Source organism: Glandiceps talaboti, chromosome 17 (genome assembly GCF_964340395.1).
Source record: "Glandiceps talaboti chromosome 17, keGlaTala1.1, whole genome shotgun sequence".
In the NCBI taxonomy this organism is placed as follows: domain Eukaryota; kingdom Metazoa; phylum Hemichordata; class Enteropneusta; family Spengelidae; genus Glandiceps; species Glandiceps talaboti.
Window position 1 is genome coordinate 18,762,044 of NC_135565.1, and position 23,201 is coordinate 18,785,244.

The following is a 23,201-nucleotide window of genomic DNA, read 5'->3' on the forward strand; positions in this document are numbered from 1 at the left end:
TTTCACATTTGGCATTGTGCCAAATAATTTAATTTAATTCCAGTCAATTGTTTCTTTGGATATTGGGCTTGTTTGTTTAGTGGTTTTCAAAAAAACAAATGTTGGTGTAATTACAACATAAAGATGTTGTTTCTATTGCTTTCAATATGATGTTGACATAGGTGGTTTCTATGTAGCATACAGGTGTTGAATTGATATTTTGAGTTGATAGGCAAACACACTCACCCTCCCAACAAGACTACTTCATCAGCTAGGCCATGTTTTGTGGTGATGACACAGGTGTAGAAGGCGAACTGACTCATTTATATGCAAATTACTTCATCATCACTGACAACCATATTCAGTAAATTGCTCCTGGTAGGGGGTATGGAAAGTAATTACATTCTGGCACTTGTAACATGGACTTGTGGCATGGCCACATTTCTAAGAAAAGATGAATGAATGAAGCAGTTAATGGATTTGCACAATTAAAATCGATAGAGAAATATATTCATGAATAAAATAACTAGATGATATTTTGTTCTGTTTACATGATATAATTGTCATTTAGTAATTTACCATGTGTAGAAAGGGTAGTACAAGAATTTGAAAGAAAAAAATAATACCGAACAAAAACGTCATTTTCTGACAACTTGCGATTTGAACAAAAAACTAAGAAAAAACTTAACAATACGCTGCCTGTATGCCAATTGTGAGATTTCCGTAATATCAAATGTGTAGATACAGTTCTAAGTAGAATCTGATTTTAAACAAACATGTCGGCCTTTACTTTTAATTCCAGATAAAATTAATCAAATAAAAACTCAAAAAGAATAAAATTTTCATAGAATTTTAAGAGACAATAGATAAGGGAAGTCCATTAAATATTCAACAGTCATATTTTTAGATTAATATATTTTAGATATTTCACTTTCAATCTATCACTAGTTGTTCAGTAACGCAATAGACAAATAAACCAAGTTTCATTTCCGTCTATCTCACAGCAGGGTGTTCTGACAGACATCTGTGAATGATGACTAAGTCCAATCTTGTCAGAATAAGTTACATGATAATGATAATGATAATGATAATGTTTGTACGAAATGTGCTGTCATGTGCTGTCGGCTTTATTTTGATATCAATGAGATAACAAGAATGAAGTCCAAAATCCAAATCTCAAAAAATGATGTTATCTACAATTTACAGAAAAAACATTTTGATGAAAAGATTTGAGCAGGGAAAAGGGAATTTAGATTGAAAGATTTGAGCAGGAAAAACAAAAATTAATGTGCAAAATTTTTGGCAGGAAAAAGGGGAATTTGGTAAATGTCCTGGTGGAAGTAGCAAGAATTTTGATCTAAAGATTTTAGAAAGAAAAGCAAAAATTATCTTCAAAATCTTTTTGGCGGGAAAAGAGGGAATTTGGTGAAATAAGCAAGAATTTTGATCATATAGATTTGAGTGAAAAGCAATAATTTTAAAATGCGAGTTTTGACAGGAAAAGCAATAATTTTGATAAAAATGTTTGAGAGAAAAGCAGGGATTTTGATCAAGGGTGTTGGCAGGAAAGTGTGAACACTAGAAAGTAATCCAAGTCATTAATTTTTCATCTGGAATTTGATTGATTGGATGTAACTGGTCTGTTGATAATTTCTCTAAATTGTCATCAATTGTCCAAATGATGAAAATACTTGAAAACTTGTCAACATAAAAAAAAATAAACCCACATGAATTTGGAGTCTAATTGAGAGAAATGAAATGAAACAAAATTTCAGGTGGGAGCTACTTAAAATAGAAAGTTAATCCTATTCATGTGAATGCTTTAGCTTTCAGCTCAGCTGGTTTTCAATAGAAAAGACTGAAGCACTAAAGATGTAGAGGATTAAAATGAAGGATGGAGGAACTAAGAGTGCACGACATTCTTAGAATTCCTTTTGAAATTTCATTTCAAATTGCGGCGATGAAAAATGAATGTTCCATACAAGACATGATAGAGTATTTGTAGATTGTGATGCACTATCTATTAGTTTCTGCCTTGCACTTTTTCAGTTGATGGGAATAGATGAATGATAAAAAATGTCGTAGATGAGTTCAAAATTTAGCAGTATGCTGTTGTGCATATTGAAAACAGAAAACGCAGGTTTAGAATTAATCAGTTGCATATAACAGAATTTTAAAAATAATTATCAGAATGTAGACTGATACATTAAAATATAACTAGAATTAATTTTCATACAGTATGTATGAATACAAAGTCCAGAGACCTTAGTTGTCTGGTTTGACGTACTGGCAAACGACGGTAAGATATAGTCTAATAACTATACGCATGGTTATTTTCTGTCGCTAGAGATCGTAGCACATATGTGACACTGTTACTAGACTAAGAGAATCAAGTCACTGGACTTGTGAATGCATTAAAAGTGACTTAAGTTAATTTCAGTTTGTCAGAGGTGTACTACAAATGATCCCTAAAATTCACCACTTGATGTACATGGTTTGTATTAGCCATGTATTTAGTTACTTGTCAGTTAGTAAATATTGTGGATTTTGATGGGATTCTCTATGACTTTGATTATTTGAAGAAAGTGGTTTTATACTCTGAATTTTGTGGGAAGCACAATCATGGATAACTATCAAGACTAAGTTTTAGAAATCAAAATAAAGCATATGGACTGAATAGTCTTGTATGTACAGCATGAGATTGAAAAATGAAACCAAACTAAAAATCCAACAAATATTTATCGAAAATTAAAGTGTGTTTCTTGAAATCATTCCAATCTATCATTGATGTGGGAGAACATAGCAAGTGGTGATACAATTGAATAGCCAACAACAAGGCAGTAATCATAGGGTGTTATAGATAAGGAGAACAATGGACTATAAAAGTGCTATTTTCAGCTGCTAGGAAGGATGTTCACTGGGGATTTGTTGTTATATAACACTTAACAGCTTATCTGTTTTATTTGCATGCCATTATTGAAATAAAATATTACATCCTTTATTTTAGTGTGGTGGCATTATTCACTCAATATTTTATAAATTCATATTTTATTTATATATTAATTTACATATTGCACATTGAAACCTGTTCCTATTTACATTACAATAGATTTGATTTGCTGGATTTATTTACCTGCCTACACCACCTTGTTCAAAAAGTGTCATCTTATTTGTAAAATTTTGTTACTTTAGGACCGATTTTAGTAAAATTTTGCTGATGCTATGATTAGAGTCCTTAAAAACAGTTGAGATGTATAAAAAATACTGGAAAAAAATTAAAAATTTGATGGCATTTTGGCGGGAAAGTGATAGGCTATATGTAATGCAAATTAGAATATTCGCATCATTAAAAACTGGCAGGATAGGTGCTGAAGTAGGGCATGTGCTACAACAATCATATGTTGTTTTCATATAACCAGAAAATGAAATACCTAAAATTATATCCATCCAGTTGAACAAATTTTTCAGATAATGACAAATTTTATAAACAATAGTGTTGGCAAGGAAACTGACAGGATAAAGTTACATATTATTATTAAACAGGATCCTTGTCTAAATTTAGTGACACTATTTTCATCCTCTTGGATTATTTTTATCCTGACTTTTCCTTTTAAAAATAACTGGGCTCTTTGACCCAGGACTTTTTCCTCCTTTGTTGTGCTGTCTCTTGGCTTATTAGAAATAACTAATGCCAACAAACACAACAAAGTTAAATAAACTGGTAACATGGACCACCATGGAACAGCCACAAGGAATTTTAATGACTTTCCATTGATAAACTTGTGCTGTTGCTTGGGTAACCTTGGCAAGTGCAAATTTGTTATAGCGCCCTCTAGAGACAAAAATGTCAACTTCCAACCAGGTTGGGCCACTTTAGTGTTAAAATTGTGTTCCTTCAATAGTGTAATTAAGTTATCAGTAAAGTTTTTCTACAGTTCAATAATTTCTAATTCTCTGTTTATTTATATCTTGTATTTCTATAGTTGACTAATGAGCTGTGGTATTTATTGGACGACACTCCTGAAGAGCAACTGAGTGAGAAAGATGCCAGCAATTATAAACAGACCATTTCAGAACTGGAAGCATTACTGGCTGCAAAACTGGACATGACAACTGTCCACTTGTTAAAGGTGAGTTTGTTTTATACAACATTCTACACATTTCAAAATAATCCTTACTAAAGTCTTCATTTAGTTCCAGTGATGTGGGGACATGCAAATCATTCAGAAAGTTATTCTAGTACTCTTTACATGAGGTACCAATGTCTTTGATTTATTTTTTGCACAGACTACACATGCGGCATTCTACATCAATTATCATAAATTGCTCAAATACATTTATTGCTAGGGGTTTTTCTTAACTCTAACCTAACCATAATTTTCATCATATTAACATTTTTTGCCATCGGTGCTTTTTTTCATATTTCTAGTCAACCTTTCTTGAAGCTGCCCTGGAGAGATTAAAGCCGGTATTTTTTACTAAAAACCCTTTCCCCCAATTGCATGCATAAAATCTGTATTTTAAGTCCCTCACCATGAACAAGTCCAGTCCTTCATACAAAATTGTTTCCCCTCCAAATTCTTATTGCGTAAAGTTTCTTGCACTCAAGCTAAAAAATGGTTGATATTTTTCATATGTTTCTGCATGTAAGACCAGGATTGTAGTTTGTGCTTACATAAACCTTGTATAGTATTGTATCTGGTATTTTCAACTGCAATGAATTCCCAGTGTGTGTTGATAGTATGCGTCACTTTTTGACAAATCATTCCATCACAGACTTGTCCCTTGTTCATTTTGACCCAATGGACTGGCAATGCACCATGTCAGAAAAATAAATCATTCCAGCAATATTCCTGTAATTTTTCCCCAGTCAAGTTGTTGCAGCGAGACCTACTTGCACTTTTTGACCAATACCCACTAAAACACAAGAAGTGCATGGTGTTTGTTGAATTTTATGTTTTGTCATTTGTTATAAAGATGTTATCAATTTGTTAATTTGGTTGGCCAGAAGGAACCTATTGATGCCGCGTCTACTACAAGTGAAGATGACATTATGGATATTCTTATGGTATAACTTTCAACTTCAGTTTGATTTCTTCCCAAAATACTTCCCAGAGTTTGACCCATCTCTGCTCCCAGTGGTTTGTTCTTCCCCAAAATGTCAATCTCAAATGTGTACCATTTCAATTTTGATGGTACGTTTTCACATGATCAAGTTTGTTCCTTTCTATTTCATTGATTCGGTTTCTGAGCACTTCTCTTCCGTTTGTCATCCCCTTTATAATTTGACATGCACTTTTCAGTGTGATGACCTTTTTCAAAGTCCCGACCTGTCCAGTTGCTCACCTGTAAAGTTCCCAATTTGTTGTTAAAATGTCCAGATTATGTAATCCTGTACATTACCAATGAGTGAGTGACTTTGCCCTGTACTTTTCCTGTGTATGTTTGCAGTACATGATCAGTTTATGTATTTAGTGTCTGGTTTGATCACACCACTGGTGTGCAGCTACATAGGCGGTGTATTGTCTATGATACAGCAGGGTAGATACCTTATACATGTGGATGTCATAACACAAACACAAGCAGGGTGCCTGTGATAATGTTTCACTTGACTTGTCACCATCACTTCCAATCTAGGGAGATCTTATTTAATGAAAGATACCACTAGACTACTTGCAATGAAGTCTCGTCTTGAAAATCAGTCAGCTTTGCCTATTCAGGGAGCAGTAATGGTTTTTTATAGCAATATCTATACTCTAAGATTACCAACTTTGCTAGTTGGACTTCACACTCCTTTGCCTTGTAAACTAGCTTTCACATCACACCTTCTGGGTAATGTAAGGTCCATGGAGTATTGGTAAGGGTTTCCATTGGAGGTACATCTCTATACAACCACAGCTAAGTTTCCATCGAAGGTACACTGCCGTACAACCACAACTAGATGCTCAACCAGCCAACCAGCCAGCCAGCTTTTTAGCCAGCGCCAGTCAAAACATGTATATTACTTGGTAGTACTGGCATATGGACATTGGTGTCTAGTGAACTCACTGTTCATATACCAGTATATCCAAGTGATGTACGTATGCACTTAGAATAAGGCTGGTAAGATGTAAACTGATGTCGTAAAGTGCTTCCAACCAGCTTGCTTCATTTCATGGTGTTTGATCCACAAGCCTGCCATATATACCATACTGTACATTTGGGATTGTTATGAACTCTGACCCATTTGGGTACATGCTTACTTTGACTTTCACTTCCTGAATTGTACGCCGCCAATGTACAATCTTCTGGAGTTTAAGCTGCACATTGAATTTCCTGGCACTGCACTGCAGTGTGATGATATGTCTTCAACTGAGAAACTTGGGGATCTGAATCACAAAACAATATCAATATACTTGCCAAATAACGAGTCTGTTATTTCTTAGAGCAAAGGCCATACATCCAATGGTAACGAAATGACCATTTTCAAAATATGTCCCCCTCTCTCCCTTTTTTTTGAGAGAAAAATAATCATTTTTCAAAAGGGACACCATTTCTCATTTCAATAGTAAATAATAATCCATTACTTCAGTTCCAACATCTATAAAATGTACTATTCTTAGTAAATTGGTCATGGTTGAAAAATCACACTGACATAATATTTACAATCATCAATTTTTATCTTATCGCTTGCATAGAACCCTATCCTTGATGTAAGTGCTGGATACATATAGATAAGATGTGTGGTAACACTCACTACTAAAAAGTTTGGATTTGCTGTGTTTTTAATTTAATTTGTACTTGCACTAAGTTACTATAGTTAATATATATTTTATTTTATTTAATTATTAAAACCAATATTGTGGTTTGGAGTGTTGTGATATACATTGACCCGATTTTTTTATCAAATATTTTAGTCAGCTTTCCTTGTCAAGTAGATATTTTCAGCTCCCTATAGAGGAAGCAAATGTGATCAATACGTCTCTCTCTCTCTCTATCTGTCAGTCTGTTATTCTAGGTCTTTGTGTCAAATAACATCATTTCTTTCGTGTGTGACTGACTAAGCACTGAAAAGAAATGACTTCTGAATCGTAAAACTGCTACTTTTCTTAATTGTGGTCCGAAATGTCAATCGTTGATTTGCAGTGAATAATAACGTAGATCCTTCAAAATGGAGAAAATACCATCTGTGCTATCTAAATTCTAATGACTTGTACAGATGTCCTAATAGAGACCAAAAGACCGGTGTCGAGTATCTAGATTATCTCCTGTGGTATCTCAAAATCTAGCCATGACATCACACCAGATCTCCAACTTGGTCTCTCACATCACCATGACTGCACTTTGCGTAGGTGATGAGAATGGTTGTCATGGCAATTTTAGTATGAAGTGATGTTTTGTGACCTTTATATTGACTTGTTGTGATTTGTGTATTAACAGGATGCTGCTAATATGGCTGACCAAGAAACCAGTAATCTACAGATTGTTAAGAAGAGTGATGATATTACCATGATGCTTTGGGGAAATCTTAGTAAAATGCCAAAGTAAGTACTAAAAATTGAGTTTTCGCTCGCACCCATTGCACATGCATGGATTATGGTATTTATGCACACATACATGTATGCACGAGAACTGCATTTCATGCATATGCATATGTGTATGCCCAAGTGTATGCACATCTACACATGAGCATAAAAATCCATTGCATTTACCTTCAAAGGTGTACTTAAAATATGCCACTGCCTGAAATCTATACATGCCACTGTGTTACAATGAATGGAGTGTAGGCAAAATCTACCCAAGTTCCTCATCTATTAGGCTTTTCCGAAATTTACCATGGTGGCACTCTACTTCCTGTCTGTGTGTACTTTGGGGGTATACATGGTATAGGTTACACTGTTAATCATCGAGCACTGCTACATTCCTTAATGTCTGAACAATAAGAAAAACATCCCAGATTTACACTTCTACAGAATACCAAGGGACAGTGAAATGGTACTACTACTATAAGGAGATGATACCCCCAATTTGAGTGAGGGCGCCGTATTCTCAATTTCCTGTTTGCAGTCTGTAATGGCCAATTGCTGTAAAGCAAGATATGTGAAACTGTGCAACTTTAACTATACTTCCCTGTACCTGGCCCTATGGATCATCAGTAGTCAGCATTTGTTGTACTTTGTTCTTTTAGGTTCAAATCATTTGAATTTGAAGAAGAGAAGTTTGGCTTTGAGCTTCCTAAACAACTAGCAACGGCAGACATCGCAATGCGTATTGTTCACACCAAATACGACCACTTGTCACATCATTGTCGTACATTCTACCCCAAGAAGAAAAAGAAGAGGACCATTCCTGAACCACCACCCCCTGAACCTGAACCGGAGGAAAATCCAGACGAGAAGAAAGAGGGGGAAGAAGGTGAAGAGGGAGAGGAGGAGGATGCTATCCCAGGGATGGAAGATTTGACTTTGAAGTTGGAATCAGAGGTGAGAATAGTCATAATATTAGAAGCAATGGTTTGGAAAAATTACACAAATGCAACCTAAGATGCTTAGAAGATACTATACATCCTAACATCTTCAATCACAAGGTCATAACTTGAGTTTAATGGCATTTGAATTTTTTATCTATCCTGGTCAATGACTCTTGTAAGACTACTAACATCCTATCTTAGAAGACCACATGATTGTATACTGTGAATACGGCATACAGTTCAGATTAATTTTCAAAACGTGTTTGAAATGATCATAGGAAATGGTCACTGTACAAGAGAACAAACTGATAGGTTCACCTTTCCAAAGTAACCACTGTTAAAACACCATTGTACATGTTTTGCCAGACTTGTCAAATTGCTGTCGTGTGGGTTAAGTTAATCATAGCTTTTACTACATTACAGGATGCTGAAGCTAATGATGAAGAAAAGAAAGAGGATGAGGAAGGAGAAGAAAAGAAAGAGGGAGAAGAAGATGACAAGAAAGAAGGTGAAACTGAAGGTACGAACTTCATTAGTTCTTATAATTAGACGTCCCACTCAGAATTGTTACTTGGATAATAGTGTTGTAAAGTACCATTGCATGTGTAGTCTGTGAGACCGTGTGTCTTGCCCATCCTATCAGTAACCACTTCCCTGTATATAGATGGGGGGTGGGGGGGGGGGGGGGTGGTTAGGGCTGATGACATGACATATCTTGCAGTCAACTCACTGCACATAACACATTCAATAATTGGCTAACATGGGTCAAAGTTCTACATCATGTTGATGTGTTTTGATTGGCTGCTAGAAGTTGTTACTGAACAGAGTTGCTAACATTTAGGGCTTGAAATCAAAAGTCCAGTACTCACAGATGAGTAAACATTATATCTAGACCGCCAATTGATAAGTTAGTAGTCTATTAGACAAAGGAAATTAATAGGAAATTTTATCTGAAATGATTCATTGAGCTAAAATCTGACTATTGAATGTAGAAGTTATTTTTGAACCCAGCAAGTCTTAATTCAGACTGAAGATTGTAACTGATCCCCATTCTCAGTCACTGTAGAGTGAACCCTGCAAATCTTAATTCAGACTGAAGTTTGTAACTGATCCCCATTCTCTCTATCTCTACAGCTGCAGCAGAGGAGCAGCAAGAAGAAGAGGAGGAGGAAGAGATCGAAGATGATGAAGATGTAGTTGATTTAAGACAATACCAACCATTAGGTGGTAATATATACTTTGATCTTTTACAACTACCACCACAACCCAAGACTGTCAAAAGTTGGCTGATGACTCAAGGTATGTTGTCACTTACTTGCATTGTAACTTCATCCTAAAGATCAAAGATTGCATAGTTTAGCCACTAGGGGGCAATGTTCCACAACTGATTTTTGTTCGCACAACTTATAGAAAATTACATATATATGCTAAGAAAACGGACCATGTCCACAGCAACAGGGAAAAAAACAAGAGTGGCCGTTATTACATGGGAGGATAAGAGATAGAATACAAGTGTGCATAGCAACCATGAACACGCCCATAGCGATAACCAAGCATTTTATGTACTTAGATAAGTGCTATGTATGAAACTTCCTAAGAAACTGTCCTCCCTATCAAACCCTCTAAAAAGTTACATCTGTCATTCTCCATTTTATGTTTGAATACAAAAGTCAGTCAAATGGCTAAGCAATGAGGTAGTAGTCCAAATCAACCTGAAAAAAGTCCTCGGCTAACATAATTATGATAGTCTGAAAAGTTGTGGGTCCACTTACGTAACCACTTGCTACACTACATAAGTGGAAACAACTGGATCTTTCTGACTTGCCATATGTCTGTAGACACTATGCTAAATTATAAGAATTGTTCTTGTATTGACATTTATGTATTTTCCATTTACTAGATGTAAACAGTGAATTGAAGAGAGTTCCCTACCCAGGAGGTGATGCTAAACTTGGACAGACATTGTCAGGTACTCTAACTATGGGTCAAACCTTGGATCCTAAAGCTATTGCTAATGCAGCGGCTGCAGCTGAAGCTCTGGGTGCACCTCCACTTGGCTTGTCTTTCACGTAAGTATAGAAAATTAGAAGCGGTATTTGTGATAAGATTTCTAGATTTCTCCATACTAATAACTAATTCCGTATGGATATTTTGGTTAACCATTCGAAGGCGGACACCTTTTGTTTAGCGTGGAAGTATAGTTACCTGCTGAAAATAAGTCCTTCACAATCTCATGATTGTATATGTATCTAATACCAAATAGCACACTTCACCAGAAGTAATCTTGCTTATATGGATTGTGGTAACCAGGGGGTTTTGGTGGTAAGGTATCTTGACTTGTCAGTGAATAGTATAGTCCGTGCCATCACTGACTATAAGGGATGTGGGAAGAGATTGTATATCGAAGCCTGTCCCCTTGTGGTCAGAAGATTGTGTAGGGTAGGAAAGATTTAGTGTTATGGTACTCTATGTAACAAGAATTGATAATTTTGAACAAGACATGGCGTAGAATTCTACCAAACTATGAAGTACTTATGTTACTTATTATTATTTTACAGACTTCCTGAGAATGTATTATTCAGTGAGGAACCACAGATGGCGTACTGGTCACCAGAAGGTAAACACTGGAGACTTGATGGATATGCAGACTTGAAATATGAAGAAGGTGTGTATGTAATCTGTGTTTTCAGATACCTTAGGGAGTGTAATGTAGAGTTTCGTGGCTTTTGAAATATGATACAAGTAATATGTAGAAAAATTACCTGCATGTTGTCATATATGAATGAAGCAAACTGGCCTGCCTGATTTGAAAAATTTGTTTTTTACTCAATTTTGACGAAATGACAATATTGAAGAATTCTATAAGAGTGAATGAGATTGTTTGCACTGCTTATTGTCAATTTTAAATTAGACTATTAGCTACCTGGGGACAGTGTGCCATTTAATCGTACCCAAATTTTGTTGCGAGTCACCACATAGTTAGGAGAACACCAAATATTTGTGCGTCACTAGAAATTGTTAGCGTCAGTACATTGTCAAATTGGCTTAGAGAGCTCACTGCTGGGTAGTATTGGAGATGATATTATGATATTTAATGATTTTTTACATGTACAAGGTTGTCATAGTATGATGTGACTATGTACCAAGATTAACACTTCTGCTTTGCCTTTCCTAAACAGAGGATCGTACTGTTGCCTTCAAGACTATTAACTTTGGTCCTATGGTGTGTATGCAAGATAAACATATCAACATGCCATTCCAAAGTTGGGAACTGAGACCAAGAAAAGCCAACAATGCTATACTTACTATCATAGCTGCTATTGTTGAAGTGGAGATTGAAATCAAGGAAGGACTGTGTTGTTTTAGACAACCACAAGATGCCGATGTCAGACCAGAATTGGAGAGTATCAAAAATAAATGGATGGCGCCCAAAGAATTGATACAGGTACGGAGGAGTTGACATTTTAAACAAGTCTTCAACAGCTTTATTACATTTTACGTAGGTTACTGGAAATATTCAAGCTGCACTAGCTGCCACCAGATGTTTTTTTAAACTTTTTGTTTGATAGAACTTGTAATATTGTATACCCTGCACAGTATCGCATCAAAAGTGGGTAAACGTTTTTGTGCAGTAGTACACATACACATAGTATGGTGCGATATATCCAATCAAATTGTTTTTTTTTGGTCTGCACCTAAAATCAGTGTCCAAAATCAATCATGATTTAAAAAAACAAAGTATGATTTACAAAATGTTTAAAAAATGTAGTTAGATTTTATCTTAAGGTTTTAAAATATAATTTTCCTGTGTTTTCTCTCATCAGATAATGACAGTAGCTGGTGTCAATCTGTTTCCGAGTCCTGAATCTAAGAAGTATGTCAGTATAAGTGAAAAGGTAGGTTATATTTGATAAATATGTATAGAGTATCCTTCTAATGTGAAAACGATCATTGTTGCTTCTTCTTCGCTATGCACTTACACATACATTACTATGAGAACACAAGACAATAAGTCGACTTTGTTCAATTTTGACCTTCACATAATATGATATAGCAAGTACTGAGAATTCTGGTCTTTATGTTCAACAAATGAAAACCATGCATCAAACCACGGAAATAAAAATATAGGTAAATATATAATGTTTGAGGTCTTGGCAATTGTTGTATATTCCTGGAAGTGTGTTGGTGGTAATTTCAGAAATTTGCTCAAAAATTAAAAAATTCTCTCAAACCACTTGCCTTGTATGAAGATAGAATCAAGTTTAATTCTTGTTTCTCACACCGTCAGAATATTAAAGAGAATATAATGAAGTAACTCCTGCAACTTATTCCAACTATGCCTAACCCACACTATAATCTTTTAATAGAATGACGTCGCAGAGGAAGAAGCGTACGAACAGATGGCACTAACGGCGTCACACTTTGCTTACTCCTGGAGTAAATGGAATGCTGAAGCTGGAGAAGAGAAAATTGTCATCCAAGGAACAGAAATGCTCCAAGATGAACCAGTTATTGAGGTTAGTATAAGTACTGTATGACCCAGAAATACTTGTCCTTAATTTACATATAAGCAGTGACCTTTGACCTAAAAGAAGCTTTTAGTTAATATAATAATATCCACAGCTAACTACCCAATAGCTTATATCCAATATATTATTTGCTTGGTATAATATTTTAGATTTAATAATCTATTTTGCTTTTTAAGAGCTTTGTGTGTTGCTTTATTTTTTTTTTAAATGCATGCATTTTATTTTCACACATGCAGCGGAGAAAACAAAAACCAAAAGAGAAGGTATATTTTGTTCAGCTTGTTTGCCTTATTTCAAAGCTTCATTCTACTATCATTTTAAAGTATAAATTAGCATGATTCATAATTTTATCAATTTTCAATATTATTTCCTTTTTAATAAAAATGGAGGCTTCTTTCCCAGCTTTGCTACGCATGACATCTATGTGAAGTAGTTGACTAAGTATTTCTATTGTATACATCTTTTGAGATAAATGCATTATTCTGTTCTTAGTCTCATGTTAAGGGTCTAGGGAGGGTAAGAATGAATTCCACTCACTGTAAAAGGTTCTAGTAAACATGTAATGTCAGTAACTATTATTACTATCATTGTAGTCAGTCACATTATAAGGGTATATAGTTGACTACAGAGAACTAGGGTTTGTACTATTTACGTGTTATGAGGTCGAGCTGTAGAAAAAATGTGAATTAATCATTGGTGTTTGTGGTCACAACAATATAGCAGAACTCCATGACACACAGGCCAGTTTGGCACTCTTTACTAAATGCTTGCAGCTACTCAAGAGAAGCGAACGAAAGTACAGCTGGAAAAAACAATGGAAAAAAACTAGGTGCCAATGCTGAAACTCGCAAATCATGGTTATCGCTACAAATGTATATCCATAAAGAGTAAAATTTTGTATAAACACAAATGTTCACTTGTTTTGATATACATGGAATGCTAGCTTTATTTGCATACAGGTATGCCATGTTCTCTATTGCACTGTAATACCATGCAGACATGCACACTGCAAGTAATTACAAGTACTTATGTAAATGTGTCTCATCAGTATGTAGATGAAAAAGAACCTCATTAACATATTACAGTAAATGCAAAACCCTAGTTCATCTGTTTTATGATCATAGATATAAATGATAAGCCTAGATGATTTTATATCCAGATTCTTCAAGTGTTGAACATAGTTTGAAGAAGGGACATGTGAGAGGAATGTTTTACTACCATTACAGTCCTTGGCTTTCACTTTCACTCACTTCCATTGTTTTATGATCAACTTGTTAATGATTTATGTCATCTACACAACATTTGCCTGAACACATCCCGACAAAATGATAATTTTATGTCCATTTTCATCGCATTTCATTTTTTTATTGCAATGTCCAGGGTGAAGAGGTAGTTCTAATGTACAATCGTTATTTTCATAGAAGTGTTGATTTTGTGTGCATTGTTTCCTCCAGACAATTTTTCAGAAATTTATTTTTTGACTCTCTTTCACTATCATTGTGTGTGGTTTTGTAGTTCTATTTCTTTTTTCATGACCATGGAGTTTGAAGTCACTACTGTTGCTATCAACTATGTTGTCAAATTATCACCCACAGTTTGATTCAGATTGAAAAACGTGTGTAGTATTTCTTAAAAAACATTAACCCATTCTGACTCCAAGGGCAGTATTCATTTTTTTTCCACATGTCAATTTCTAGTTTTCCGACATAAGCCTATAGAGGGCAGTCTACTGTTCATCACTTACAAATATTCTGTTACCTTCTACAGGATGAATGGTCTTTACTTATGATGACATCACAGAGAGCCATGAAGCTTAGGATGTCCGAATTTGATGACCAGTTTAATGAAGATTATGCTGAAGGAACAGAGGTTAGTAGTATAGGAATACATCTTAAATCCACATTCTACCAGGGAGTTATTTGTTTGTACATAAAGTTGAAGAAAAAAAACAGGACTAAATTGTAAATTTGTGGTACAACAAGAGACATGTACAATAAGTGTAATGGCATAGTCTTCACTTGTGTTAGGGAGATGCAAGATATACAGACTTCACCTTATTTTGGTGTCTGGAGTAAATGTCAGTGTAAAAAAATGTATCACAAAGACTATGTACTAATGTTTGAATCCTATGGTCTTGTATTACTGTATTAACTGTATAGCTCCACAACCACTCATGTCCAAGACCAACTTTGTCGTAGCTCTGCCAGACAAACTATTTCACCCCATGAATTTAAAAAAAATATCAACCCGAAACTTATAATTCTGTGTCTCTGTTTATAGTTCCATGCTGACCTTTATCACATGGTATGTGACCTGTCCACCGAACAAGGAATCGATAGAATGAAGACATCTAGTTACCAGTTTGTGGATGCAGTCTATCAGTGGCTATCGGCAACCAGAGTCATCACCTACTCCTAATTATCTCATTGATATTCGAGATGCTGAGATTACAACATTGACTCTGTGACGACAGACTTCATGAAATGAAATATCCTAGTATTGATACACATAGTGCTGTACGCTTGAACCCCACAATGCATGGCCATCCATAATACTGTACACTGTGACTTGAACCACAATGCAAGGCTCATTAGCATTGTGCACTTGCTTCATAATGCAGTGATAGTCATAGTACTGTACACTTGGAACCACAATGCATCAGTGGTGATAGTGTTATACTCTTTAACCACAGTGCAAATGTTAGCAGTCTTGGAATTTCAGCACCTCTTTATTCAATATTACCATAGCATGGATTGTACATATCTACTGTAATATACATCAATTTTTTTTCAGAGATTGATATGTATTTTGAGATAAAATCTTACGACCCGTCCAATTCACTCATTCCATTCTAATTAATGTACAGGACCATTTTGACAAGTATATTTCCAACTTGCAGTGCAAAATATTTTCAAAGAGAAATGTTTTTATATTTGAACTCGGAACTAAACTTTTTAAAGATACCTTATGTATATGATTGATTGTACATTAAATGAGATTCCCATATATTGATTTTGATGAAACCTTTGAATTTGTATTTGTATATCATTGGTTAGAAGAGTTCTCCTGCATCATTTGAGATGTATGATTCCATCCTTACGCAGATTTATTTTTTACTTCATGAATAAACAATGAAAAAGGAATGACAATGCTCAGACTTGTTTTGTGTGTGTGTGTGTGTGTCTGTCTGTCTGTCTGTGTTCCTGTATTTGTGTGTGTGTGTGTGTGTGTGTGTGTGTGTGTGTGTGTGTGCATGTGCATGCATGTGTGTGTGTTCCTGTATGTGTAGGTGTATGTCTGTGAGTACATATAGTTGTGTTGTTGAAATACCTTGCAACTGAAATCACCAGACATTACTAAGGCAAGAATTGCTGCTATGTGTTTTGAAATCTAATTTAGTTGACCAGAATCATACGAGACTGACCAAATTGTTGGTATTGTATGGTATAGTAAATTTACTTGAATAAATGAGTTTACCTGATACCGGTCAATAGTGTAAGGAGATATGAAAGATTGTCATCCAAGATGTGAACAGATGTGATGTACATCTTTTAGTATATTTTGTGGCAAAGTTTATGATTATGAACAAATGTACATTTTATTGGTATTCTGTGATCAAGGATTCCCAAATATACTAAAGAAAGATCTTGCATCACATGAAAAAAATACTTCAGGGGTATAATTAGCAATTAACAGTCCACTCGTACCTTCTCCCCTTCCCATCCCATCCCCATTCGATATAGAATCACGCATGGACAAGTTATTGCCAATTCCACTGAGAGGAAGTTGTGTTTTGGGCAAAGATAGTTTGAGCTATTACATTGAACAAAAAGTAAGAGCCAAACAACTGGTTCACGCTTGGGATCGATCCAGAGTTGTCCGTTTAACGAGTGCCTGTCGTTGAGGGCGCTCTTTCTATTTGGGTGATCTCTAAAACAGAATCGACCTTGGAATGCAATGAAAGGGAGCAAGCAATGCATATGTGGTGATCACCACGTCATTAAAAACGAACCACTTTTCCATGATATAAATGCTATAACGTAAATACAAGTACGAAGTAGTTGTTTCGTCGTTGTTAAAAAATTACTATCGTTGAGGGCGCTCCACTTTTATCGAGAATGCGTGCGAGTGGATGGCGGTTTATTTCGAATGTCTGGTGAACACTAAACGCAGGTCATCTTATTCAACGTCAAATACCAAAGCGCTTGATATCAAGGCTGAACATTGGTCATTTTGATGTGAGTATAAAAGCCTAAAAGTTATAGAATAGTTTATCCCTCGTCTTGATATGGCATACATTATTTTGAAAGGAGTATGTCCTTTCAACTCATTCGTCCAGCTTTTGTCACGACATGGTCGTCTGACTTTGAGTTTCAGTGACTGCAGACTGCCCCATTTTCGAATCCATTGATACTCAGTTTGCAAATACATTAATATTTTTATACCTGTACATTTTCAAATCCAGCTGTGCAATAGCCAATAATGTAAGAAGCCAGTGACTTGTATGTGATGTGTGTCAAAATGTATACAATCGGAATAGGTAACGTTGTTATCCTAAAAAATACCGTTTTTTATTTTTTGAATTTTCACCTGTCATTCCAAGTTTGCAAATAGTCATCAGATCATTCTCGCAAACCAGAGCTGTTATTTCTTCCGTGAACTTCGAAATAACGAGACTCTCGCAGGGCATGTAATGGACGGTGCCGTAAAAGAGGCCGTGGTTTGCGACGATGCCTCAGATCTGCTGGTAACACCACAGGAATCTCATGCTCAGTTAGTTTTGTCTACAAATATAAACAAACAAACAAACAAGTAAAAACAAACAAATAAACAATCAAATAAACAAAACAAATAAATAAACAAACAAACTAACCGACACATGAGTAGATACATACATGAGTAAACGACAATGAACAAACACTACCCCCCCCCCCCACATGGTCACATCTGGAAATAACCCAGGGTTATTTGGGTTATTTCCAGATGTGACCATGGGGGGGGGGGGGGGGGGGGGGGGTTTGTTGTCGTTTGTTGTCGTTTACTCATGTATGTATCTACTCATGTGTCGGTTTATTTTGTTTGTTTTTGTTTGTTTATTTGATTGTTTACTTGTTTGTCTGTTTGTGTTTTGTTTGTTTGTTTGTTTGTTTACTTCTTTGTTTATATTTGTAAACAAAACTAACTGAGCCTGAGCTCCCTGTGGTAACACCCCAATCAAAATATGTGCAAAAAGTTAACATTATCTGTTTCCCCTGTCTCTCATGAAAACACCTATTTATGGATTCATCATGTGACCTGATTGCAATTTAAATATGTCTAATAGTGCAGTCAACCAATCAGATTCTCAGGAGGGATGCCAGGGAAATACTGACATTTGTGAAAACCATCAGTAGACTTGACAGGACTAGCGAAAATTCAAAATATCAAAATGGCAGTTAGGATAGCTGAAATAGTGTATTAAGTGTTGGTCCTTCAAGACTACAGATAGGCTATGGTGCTCAAGACAACTAAAGAATTCAAGAATCATAATAGCCCATCTTACAAACGAAGTACGTCAAGACTTGAGTCTCACTTTGTCCCTCACCATCTGATCAGAAGAGAGCAATATATGTAGAGAAGATATTAAAGGGACTGTGTCAGAATTGAATTCTGACTTGCTCCGATCTCTGTCAAGAATGAATCATTATGGATGCGTTGAAATACTAATGCATTGCAGCATATTTCACAATAGGCTGTCATATTGCTTTGCTGTCTCACAAACTGCTTGTAATGATGTCATCGGCAAACAATTACTGTGGTTTGAAAATCACACATGTACACTCAAATTCATTGGTTTTAAAAAAAATGCACTCAAACTGATTGGTCACAATGTGGAGTAATAACGTACATCAGTCTAATTCACTAGATATTCTAATTAAGTCAATATGTAAATATGCCCTTGTTGAGATGAGCTCAATAGCGACATAATTTACATATGGCGAATATTAAGTAAATATCTACGAACAGGCATGCTGTTGTGCGTGTGGCTAAATTACTCAGTTCTGTTATAGAATTGGTAGCTAGGAACTATATTTTTTTATCCCCATTAGAGACATCATGTCACTTCCAACTAAAGTAAGGCAGGATATGAAAGAGAATACAGGAAAGGATCCAATAACACCTGCAGTAGTGAAACGAAAACAACTTTGTCAGGTGTTTATGAGTCCTACTGACGCTATGATGTCACCTTGTACTGAGAAACTATTAAAGGTTAAAGGTCATCCAGCTATCAAGTAAGTCTGATGGGTAATCAATATGTACAAAACTGTTTGATTACAATCTGATGTAGTCACAACCTCACATGATTTCTTTATTTACCTCTTTTTCCTACATTTATTGTCCTTTGTTCTTTCTTCTGTGAGTGAATGCCTTGTTCCTACATCTGACACAATACCACAGGAGTTCACATTCACATCCCGTATTTATGAGTAGCCAATCAGAATCAAAAATATCCTACAATATAACACTCAAGGATTGAAACAAAGAGAATTACCAAACAATAACAAAAACATGGTTGTCGGCTCTCTACTCCCAAGCTCTTTTTTGGAGAAAGCGTTCTGAGGTACTGTACCTGTAAGTTTCGGTGTACAACACATTCTCATTGGTTGAGTAAATCCACTCAGCACTCAAGATCTGAACATGAACACCTATTGTATTGTGTCAGATGTAGGAATAAGGCACTCACTACACGGAACAAAAAAGAACAACAATAAACATAGGAAACAGACGTAAATAAAGAAATTGTGCCAAGTTCACTACATCAGATGGGGTTAACAGATATCTCTTATCTCATTACACACTTAACCCCCCCCCCCCCCATTCTTTTTACAGTTTACTCATATTTCTTTTCATAACATTAAAAAAAAACATGTGATCTATAGAATAATCAACATTAGATCTTTAATTACAAAGGTTGTAGTCTTAAAGCATGAGATATCATCATTGCTATCTACAGCAAAATGAAACCAGAGTTGTCAAAGGTTCTATACTCTAATAAAACTGATTACTGTGTGTCACAAATTGTGTTTACTAGGTATATATAAACAACAGATAATTGCTAATAAGTTAACCAAGACTGGTATTCCAGTAGCATACACTTTCTCTCCTATAGACTTCAGGGCTCGAAATTAACTGTTGTCCCATTCCCACAGACTATCAATTCTTGTCATGAGGCTACCATAATTTACAGCTGGTAGCCCACTCAGGCTACCACTGATTATGTGATGAAGATGGAAGATTTATGGACCTGAAAGCATTTTAATAACATAGGTTTTTCCAATAGAGGAACTCTGTTTTCAGTTGAGGAATATCGGACTATTGGTCACAATCTTTGGGCTACCAATTTCTCACTCGGACTACCAAAGAAAAAAGTTAATTTCCAGCCACGTAACTTATAAATGTTCCCTTGTTTTTTCGTTTCTTTCAGTAAACTGCAGAGACAAGCACAGATGTCTTCTCTGCTTACCAAACAGTCCTTACCTAAACTAGATTTGGATGAAGAAAATTGATTTGAGAAATAAGTAGAAAGCGAAATTATTTACTTTTAGTGGTCGTAGCCATTTTTAAGATTGTTTGTTTTCTATTGTAAGATGTATTCTTTTTATATAAACTAAACGCTTCTAAAGCAAGTCATATCATTTCTCTATTTTCATAATTTTTTCACAGTAGAAAATTTATCTAAGTCATTCTTGGAACCTTCCAATTTGCTGAAAACCCTCTTTATAAATTATTGATTGTAAAAATTAATGTACATCGACGTGTTGAAAGCATTTAAAAACCTAACCATCCAGTACTTTCATGTAAAGATAAATGGACCCCCTAGGTTACCATTACTTTTTTAATCTTATACTCCACACACACATTTTTTATGATTGAAACCTTCCACTATTTAGCCCAGCAAAGTTAAAAATATGAGTTGAACAGCTTTTTAAGCAATTTTACCATGTGCAGATGAAATGCAGATACAAATTCAGTGTGATCTCCTTAACTTAGTGCTCATCAGCTGTTGCTGACAGTGGAGTTCAAAAAGTGTAGTTTAGACAAAATGTTTAATTGTGCAAAATAACTTCATATTCTCATAAGAGGCACTATTTTTAAAATATGTTTTTTTTCTGTAAAATGTAAAGAAATCCTATTTTTGGTTATTCTAAATGGCTAGCAAAGAAACAAATAAATCACATTAAAATAAGAAAAAAAACTGAACAAAATTCACCAAGGCATGTTCCATCAAATATCAGTGTGGTTATATTTTCAAATTGATGTGTTCCAAATATGTTTTTTATCATATGCAGTGTGATCATATGATAACCAATTAAGTTGAGAAAAGCTAGATTATTTTTCACTACTAGAACAAAACTTTTTGGCCAAATTTTCAGCAATTAAACGCATCTTCTGTTGTTTCAGTGCCTCCACTAGTCGGCCAAGCATAGCTTTATCTCCACCACTCTGATTCTGTTTCCATGCTAGAAGCATCTGATACTTTGACTCCTTGGCATCCCTTGGATTATTATCCAGACAGTCTGTTATTTCTACTGGTGGCACACGAAGTCTTCTTGCAAGAAATCGTGCCTCTCCAAGGGTGATGTTTTCTGCCACGAAGTACAAAGCGTCTTCAATTTCAAAATCACTTTGAGGACTTGGAGCTAGAGATTGAAAAGATAATGTAAGACAAAACAATTAATAAATGGGAACAAAAACGAGACTGAATTTTATCTTGGCTGCACTTCAGGGGACCTTTAAAAAAATTCAGTTCATCATCACTTCGAGATCATACAGGTTCCCTGAATAAAGTTATAAAAATTGCAAATCCAGCTTAGAAGAGACCTACTGTATGTGACGCTGTGAAGAGGCATTCTGGAAAGCAAAGTGAGGCTAAAAACCACTTGAATACATAGTCTTACATGAAATTGACATTTTTGTGTCCCTATAATTATAGAGAATATCAGGATGCCACAAACGATATCGGGATGACACCACTGCATCCAATTTCAAGGTGTCAAGCACAGGGAAAAGGACAAATAATCAATTTTGTAAGATTTTTGTTGAGTCAGATGACACAAGATTGTTTCAAGTCAACTAGTTTACATTGTTTCTGACATGACAATCCTGTTTGTTTTTTTTTAAAAGTGTTCATAATAATTGTATATATACTTGCCATTTGGTTGAACATGTAGACATTTAAATTGTTCTTGGACATCATGCATGCCTTCTTCACTTTGACCTTTAACCTTTTCAAAACCAGCATCTACTTCTTCAGCCTGATGTTGTTGACCTGGGTTAAAAGAAATATCATACAATGTCTTTGTCGTGTTATTTTCTTAAAATAGCACCAATGGTGTTTTAGCACAACTGCATAGTTTATGTGTTAGTTGTTTTATGCAAATGAGAAATGTGGTCTCAACAAAACTCAACTCAAAGAGTCCAAAAGTTCTGACTAGTTTTTAAAAAATGTTATATACATCATAATTGTATTGTTGGTATTGTTGTTGGGTCAATTATGTCAATATTTTTCACAGTTTATCCATTTGCTCAACCATCCATATTGTTACTTTTATCATATACATCACTATTTCACTGTTGCTGTGGCCATGATCTTGTTGCTAGGCATATGTGCATTCACCTTTTGGCTGTTATGCACTTGCCTACCCAACCCTGTTGTTCTCTTTGTAATATATTCCATTTGGCTGTTGTGATTGGCGTGGTCTTGTTGCTACGCATATTTACATACATTTTTGGAATCCTTATTCACTTGCCAACCCTTCCCACTTTCCATCGTTGCAATATGAACTATCATTTAACTGTTGCTATGGGCGTTGTATTGTTGCTAGGCATATTTGTATACATTTTTTGAATCTTTATTCACTTACCTACCCATCCCTGTTGTTATCTCTCTAATATGCACTGTTGCTAAGAGCGTTTGCAAAGACTGTTTATGCATGATCGACTGTTTGTCCAGTGTGATAATCTCCCAGCAGATGAGAGATAAAGCAAACTGTTAATGTCAATGATCTCTCTGCCAATTATAAGATTAGGGGTGTTTTTATTTAGATAAGAAAGAGGAGAAGAATGGACAAGACATCTTTATTTAGTCACTAAAGAGAGTATACAACTGAAAGAGAGAGAAAAGTGTCCAGTGTGATAATCTTCCAGAAGATAAGAGATAAAGCAAACTGTTAATGTAAGTGATCTCTTGCCAGTTATAAGCT

At 35.3% G+C, this 23,201-nt stretch overlaps 1 protein-coding gene across 1 annotated transcript in view; it reads left to right on the plus strand.

Annotated features, from left to right (window-relative positions):
* LOC144447976 (dynein axonemal intermediate chain 7-like) overlaps positions 1-16,057 on the plus strand; it is an 87,748-nt gene extending 71,691 nt beyond the window's left edge. The window contains exons 6-17 of the mRNA XM_078138102.1: positions 3,963-4,109; positions 7,399-7,502; positions 8,147-8,441; positions 8,852-8,948; positions 9,563-9,727; positions 10,329-10,497; positions 10,987-11,093; positions 11,608-11,873; positions 12,253-12,324; positions 12,796-12,945; positions 14,725-14,826; positions 15,238-16,057. Of these exons, the coding sequence (XP_077994228.1) occupies positions 3,963-4,109; positions 7,399-7,502; positions 8,147-8,441; positions 8,852-8,948; positions 9,563-9,727; positions 10,329-10,497; positions 10,987-11,093; positions 11,608-11,873; positions 12,253-12,324; positions 12,796-12,945; positions 14,725-14,826; positions 15,238-15,375 (1,812 nt within the window). The 3' untranslated portion in view covers positions 15,376-16,057. The remainder of the gene's footprint in view (positions 1-3,962; positions 4,110-7,398; positions 7,503-8,146; positions 8,442-8,851; positions 8,949-9,562; positions 9,728-10,328; positions 10,498-10,986; positions 11,094-11,607; positions 11,874-12,252; positions 12,325-12,795; positions 12,946-14,724; positions 14,827-15,237) is intronic.
* Positions 16,058-23,201: the final 7,144 nt, after the last annotated feature.